A 7274-nucleotide genomic window follows, 5' to 3' on the forward strand; every position below is an offset into this window, starting at 1 on the left:
ATGGGTGGCAAAATTGATAGAACTATTAACAACGGAACATCACCGCCTATATTCCGGATTAATGGTCAAAATTTTCATCGCATTGGGAGCTTAGTCCCTTCAGTTGGCATTCAACCTAAATTTGCCCAGTTATACATTCACGATACAGAAAATGAGATAGAAAATCGATTCAACTCTTTGAGGTAGACTGCTTTGTGTTAATCAATTATATTTTAGTTAGATCACGTCTGAATACGGAATATCTAATATTTTATATTCTTCGTTGTTTAGGGCGCAAAACAATGGTTCTACATTGCATGTTGAGGTAGTACACGACATTAAGCAAACGCTAGATGAACACAATGTGTTGGTTAAGTCATTCCGAATGGCCAAGTCGTTTATTGAATCTAATCCTCAAACTCAGATAAGAATGAGATTAATAGGGAAGAGGACCAAAGATGCCAGAACTTATGCGCTTCCAACTACATCCGAGGTTGCCGCTCTCATTGTTGGAGATATAGACCCTTACATGGGACAACGTGATATTATTGTCGAGTCTAGATCAGGAGTCCTGAAACGAATAAGTGAATTAAACCCAGCTTATTTACCATTGCAATACCCAATATTATTTCCGTATGGAGAGGATGGTTTCGGGGAAGATATACATTTTGCTACACAGGGTACTAAAAAAGACTTTTCAAGAAAGAGTGTTTCACAAAGAGAGTACTTCGCGTTCCGTATACACGAAAGATCAAATGAGATCTCAACTATAATGTATGCTAAAAGGTTATTCCAGCAATTCTTGGTTGATGCATATACTATGGTTGAATCTTCGAGGTTACTCTATATTCGGTTAAATCAAAAAGCTTTGAGGTGTGAGGCCTACAAAGGACTCTCTGATGCGCTGACGCGAGGTGAAGTTCAACCCAGTTCTCAAGGTAAAAGAATCATATTACCATCAAGTTTCACTGGAGGAGCAAGGTACATGATACAAAATTACCAAGACGCCATGGCAATTTGTAGATTTTTAGGCTATCCCAATCTTTTTATTACATTTACATGTAATCCTAAATGGCCTGAGATAGAACGCTTCTTGGAGAAAAGAAACTTGAAAGCTGAAGATCGCCCGGACATTGTTTGCCGTGTTTTCAAAATGAAGCTAGACTGTTTAATAAAGGAAATAAAAAATGGGAAACTATTTGGTCGCGTAAAGGCAGGTGTGTAACGAAATTCAAACGAAGTTTTTGTTCTCCTTAATAATTAATATAGTAACCGTATAACTGACAATATAAATACACTCTTGACAGTTATATACACAATTGAGTTCCAGAAACGTGGTCTTCCGCATGCTCACATATTACTATTCCTTCAAGCGAACAGCGAATTTGCTGACCCGGCCTTTATGGACACGATCATTTCAGCCGAGATCCCCGACAAGGTGACAGAGAATGAATACTACAAACATGTTGGAGAATTCATGTTGCACGGCCCGTGTGGTGCTGCCCGAATGAAATCCCCGTGCATGGCAAATGGCAAGTGTTCAAAGCATTTTCCAAAAAGATACATTGATGCATCGCATTTTGACCAAGATGGTTACCCGTTATATCGAAGGAGGGATGATAAGAGGACAATAAAAAAAATGGAATAGATTTGGATAATAGATATGTTGTACCACATAATCCGTACCTGCTATTGAAATACAAATCACATATTAATGTTGAATGGTGTAACCAATCCAGGTCAATCAAGTACTTATTCAAGTACGTAAACAAGGGCAACGACCGGGTCACTGCTGAGTTTTATAAGGCTACGATCGATGGAGCTGGTAACGAGATTGTCGATGAGATAAACATGTACTATGATTGCAGGTACGTATCTGCATGTGAGGCAACATGGAGGTTGTTTAGTTTTGAAGTACAGTACAGAACTCCCCCGGTTGAGCGATTAAGCTTTCACTTGCCGGACTGCCAGTCAGTTGTTTTCCAAGACGATGATACGATTGATAATGTCCTCAATAGGGAAACCGTTGGGCAAAGTATGTTTAATGCATGGTTTGTAGCCAATCAGAAGTTCAAAGAAGCGAGTTTACTGACGTATATCGAGATGCCTACCAAATTTGTTTGGAAGAAGGACATCCGTGAATGGCATCCAAGAAAGAAGGGTTCCTCAATTGGTAGAATATTCTATGTGCCTCCAGCTTTAGGCGAAATATATTATTTGAGGTGTCTATTGAACATAGTCCGTGGTCCGACAAGTTTCAAAGATATTAGGACAGTTAACGGTGTTGAGTACTTAACCTTTAGAGATGCGTGTTATGCTCGTGGATTGTTAGACGATGATAAGGAGTACATTGATGCTATAAATGAAGCAAGTTATTGGTCAAGTGCGCATTCATTGAGGAAGCTATTTGTTGTCTTACTAACATCATCATCAATTATTAGACCCGAAAATGTTTGGAATCAAGTGTGGGAACATTTGTCTGAAGATGCTCAACATTATCAAAGGAGAGTATTAAAACAACAAGGTAATGTTACTTCTTTAGTATACAATAAAATTTTCAACATTTTTACTAGATTATAGTTATAACTAATTTGATGGTGTTACTTTAACAGATTTGGTCTTAACAGAGGAAGAGAAAAAGAACTTTGCATTAATTGAACTGGAAAACCTGTTGGGTCAACAAAACAAGTCTTTAAAAGACTACCCCCCGATGCCAACACCAAGTACTGATAATTCACGTTTGTTTCATAATCGATTGGTGTTTGAAGAGTTGTCGTACGATTCGGAACAGTTGAAGGCAGATTCTGAGGTCCTTTGTGCCAAACTAACTGAAGAACAAGGTCTCATATATGATACTGTTATCAAAGATATTGAGAACAAGAAGGGTGGCTTATTTTTTGTTTATGGTTATGGTGGAACAGGAAAGACTTTCCTGTGGAGAGCGTTATCAGCTGCAGTCAGATGCAAAGGACAAATCGTTTTAAATGTCGCTTCAAGTGGCATAGCTTCTTTGTTGCTACCAGGTGGCCGGACTGCACACTCGAGGTTTGCAATACCTATTGCAATAAATGAGGACTCTACCTGTAACATTAAGCAAGGTAGCGACCTGGCTGAGTTGCTGATCAAGACGAGCTTGATAATTTGGGATGAAGCTCCCATGATGCATAAACATTGCTTTGAAGCTTTAGATAGAACCATGCGCGATTTGTTGTGTTTTGTAGAACCTAATAGTGAAATGAAGACGTTTGGTGGTAAAACAGTTGTACTGGGTGGAGATTTCCGTCAAATTCTTCCAGTAGTTCCCAAAGGTACACGGCAAGACATTGTTTCTTCGGCGATCAATTCATCATACCTATGGGATACTTGCAAAGTCTTAAGGTTGACTAAAAACCTCAGGCTCAGCTCGGTACCAAATGGTGGAAACCGGCATGCATTACAAGAGTTTGCTGACTGGATTGCCAATATTGGCGATGGGAAGCTTGGTGGCCAGAATAACGGGTTTGCAGAAATTGAAATACCAACGCACATGTTAGTATCATCCGGGGGGGACGACATTAAAGCAATTGTGCACAGTACATTTCCTATGTTTGCAAGTGGGAACACTGACCCCGAGCACCTGTTGGGTCGTGCCATATTAGCACCGACGCTCGACGTTGTCAATGCTGTTAATGACTATATGACTGAGTTGCACAATGCCGAAAGTAGGTCATACTATAGTTCAGACGCAGTATGCAAAGCCGATGGCGATAACGGTATATTTGGAGACGTACACACACCGGAGTTTCTAAATAGTATATTTGGAGACGTACACACACTGACCTTGAAAATTGGATCACCAGTAATGTTAATGAGAAATATTGACCATTCACTTGGTTTGTGCAATGGAACTCGGTTGATAATCACAAAGCTAGCAGATCATGTGATTGAAGGCGAGATCCTGACTGGTCCCAACAAAGGTACAAAAGTGTTAATCCCCCGAATGTCAATGGCACCCTCGGATCCAAGATTGCCGTTCAAGTTTCAATGAAGGCAATTCCCATTGATGCTTTCATATGCGATGACCATAAACAAAAGTCAAGGCCAAACGTTGACCCATGTAGGTTTAGTACTAAAGAAACCGGTTTTTGTACACGGTCAGTTGTACGTAGCTGCATCTCGGGTTAATAATCCAGACGGTCTCAAAATATTGATAGCAAAAGACTCAAGTTCAACTACAACCTCAACCACTAATGTTGTATATCATGAAGTTTTCAATAATTTGTAGTTTTCTAATGTATTATTTTTATATTACCATCACCTTTATACTATTTCTAACATACCATTTTGAGATGGTTTTTGTTGATCTCCCAAATATAATGAATGATTATATATACCAAATTCTTACTGTATTGCTTCAACCAATTTTTAACATAACATAAACATATTTAATGTTTATGTAATTTACATCCCGTGCATCGCACGGGTCAAACACTAGTATTAGGTAGTAGATTTTGTATGCGTAATTTCTTGAATCATAAATTCTTAACATTGAAACATTAGAAGAACTTGCATGTTGTATATGTAGGTTTACAAATTCTATTATTTAAAACAATGGGTGAAGATCAGAACATACAGTCTACATCTTTGAACCTCTAAGGTTTTAGCCCTAGTTTATATGATAATTTAATTAGGGTTAATAATATTTTTAATAACGAATAAATCTTAATTATTTAATAAATTAATTTTAATAATTGAAAGATTATTAATATTTGTAGAAAAGGGCATGCTCAATATTAACTTTTTTAACGAGATATCACATTCTGGTTCTATGATGTTGTATAACTTTTATACATTGACGGTGCATTAAATATTTACCCATAATGTATTAATAAAAGTTATGAAATGTTTGTAAGGGTGTATCCAATTTAGACCACAAATTCATTAGCTTATTAACAACTGGATATAATTTGTCAAATTTTAAAATTCAAGTCTTGCCGAAAGCGAGTTGTATTTTAACTTTTATATATAGTGGGGGGTATCATTATTGATAGACGTATAGTATATAGTAGTATATTCATATGGGTGCATATATATATGGTGTATTGATTGAGCTAAGAATTATAATGGTTGGGAATATATTGATGGTGGGCAAAAATAAAAAGAGTGGGGTATGAAAAATTAAAATGGAGCTTGTTTTTATTCAGATTTATGACCCAATGTACGTTGGCTTAGCTACCTTACTGCGCACTCACAAATAAAGCAAGCATGGCATTATGTGGGCAACAATTGAACCCTACTTCTCCCATCCCTCCATCTATAAAGCTGCCTCTCACAGCTTGTATGTGTGCTAGTGTGGTCCATAATATTTTTTTTTTTTCTTAAGGTAATTTAGTTTTGTATGGGCATATATGGTTTCACTTCACACTCTACCTCCACTTATCAGTCAAAAAAAAAAAAAAAAAAAAAAAAAGAGCCAAAATTTACTGTCTGGCATATATGTAAGTAGACAGATAGACTCACATTATATTCTGGGCTCATAAAAAATTGGGAATTATTTGATATGATGTGTATATAAAGGCACACATATACATACATGTGAGATGTAAATAGGGAGCTTATTGAAGGTGCAGTAGTTTCAACCTTCCATCTATCAAGTCCTGTCATGCTTTTCCACAGCTTTCTTGAACTTCATTCTTCAGCTGAATGCTGGTCTCTTGGCTTTGGTTAGGGGGGATGGAGATCATCCATTTCTGCATTGAAGTCCAAGAAAGCTGTGGGAAAACATGCCAATTTTAGGACTTATGTTCCTATAATGTTTTTCTTCGTCGTCTCAGCCGGGCTGTTCTGTGCTCAACATCTCTGAGCTGAGGTTTTCCAAACCTCAGCTCGGAAGAGTGGTTGGAAATTGACGATTTTTCTTCCTAACCTCAAAAGGCTCCTTACAAAGGTAATTCTTCTATTCTTGAAACATCTTCCTAGTTTTGTTTTCTTGAAAAATTTCATGAAAATCTTGTTAGTTTAGTGGATCTGATTTCTGGGGTTGGTTGTCTGGCACTCCATGTAGTATAATCTTGCTTTTTTTTTTTTTTTTTTTTTTTAACTTGTTACTTTTTACAATTAACTTTTCACTGGGCTGTATGTTTTGACTTTTGGAGTGAATAATTTGTAACTTTGATACTGATGAATCATATCAGAGTGGTGAAAATGCAACTGAGAGATGTGGTAGAGAAGATTCCTTACTTTCCTCTTTGCAATAAAAACTAGTTGATGTTTCAGTCTTGTTTTGCCTTTTGTTTTTTACTTCTCTCTCTGATCTCATACATTTCAGTGAAAAAGGTTAAATTTTGTTACTATGTGAATAAAAAGTTTGTGTCTTTTACCATCCCCACCACCCACCCACCCCATTTATTATGTTCCAACATATAAATTTCAACTTCTGTATGTCCAATACATTTCAAATTCAATTTTTAATTAAAATATTTCATAATAAAATATGTCAATCTCATACAATTGACAATCTGGATGATTTAATTGCCTGAATAATAAAAATTGAATTTTTATAAGAATATACAATTTCGTTTGTGAAAGTTCATGATTTAATTGCCCGAATATTAAAATTGATTTTTTTTTTAATAATATGACCAGAGTCCAGAGCTACATAATTAACAGACTGAAATTATTTTTTTTGTATTCATTATCTTAAAAATTAGAAAAACAAAAAGTTTAGTATGAAATCACAATCTACATGAAAATATGAAATAAATATATAAATGAGGTGTGATTGGTAGGTAATGTATGTATGGGCGGGTCCACTGGATAATGTGGATTGATTATATATGCCAGACAATAAGGGATGGGTGTCAGTGAACTTTAGAAAGGATATACTACTTTTGTTGCATTATTTACAAATAATTTACAATCTATAAATGCTTTTCCATATTGTGTACTACATAATTATTATTTTATTTTTTGTGCAACATTATATTATTCTAAGATATAATAAGTCCATAGGAGTATGTCTAAAATGCCAGCAACCAACCAAATCAGATCTATCGCCTTTTGCATGCTCTTGAATACAATAATAAAAATCACAAATAATAATAATAATAATAATAATAATAATAATAATAATAATAATAATAATAATAATAATAATAATAATAATGGTCTTGTGGTAATTAGTTAATTTTGTTTTCTATGTTGTATAAATGAGAATTGAAGCATTTGCCTTAAACTTTCGATTAATATTTTTCTAGGTATACAAGTGGGGAAAATTGTGTTAGAAAAATCACTAAAATGATTTGTAAGTAGAAATT

The 7274-nt window shown here is 35.5% G+C and overlaps 1 protein-coding gene across 1 annotated transcript; it reads left to right on the forward strand.

The window, feature by feature from the left end:
• On the forward strand, positions 1–4006 carry LOC109178738. Its single transcript, XM_019328278.1, has 5 exons — positions 1–182; positions 271–1196; positions 1287–1578; positions 1719–2503; positions 2592–4006. Exons 1-5 carry the CDS (start codon positions 1–3, stop codon positions 4004–4006), a joined length of 3600 nt encoding a protein of 1199 aa, XP_019183823.1.
• The last annotated feature ends 3268 nt before the right edge of the window (positions 4007–7274 follow it).

This window comes from Ipomoea nil, unplaced genomic scaffold, assembly GCF_001879475.1.
Source record: "Ipomoea nil cultivar Tokyo-kokei standard unplaced genomic scaffold, Asagao_1.1 scaffold0869, whole genome shotgun sequence".
NCBI lineage: Eukaryota > Viridiplantae > Streptophyta > Magnoliopsida > Solanales > Convolvulaceae > Ipomoea > Ipomoea nil.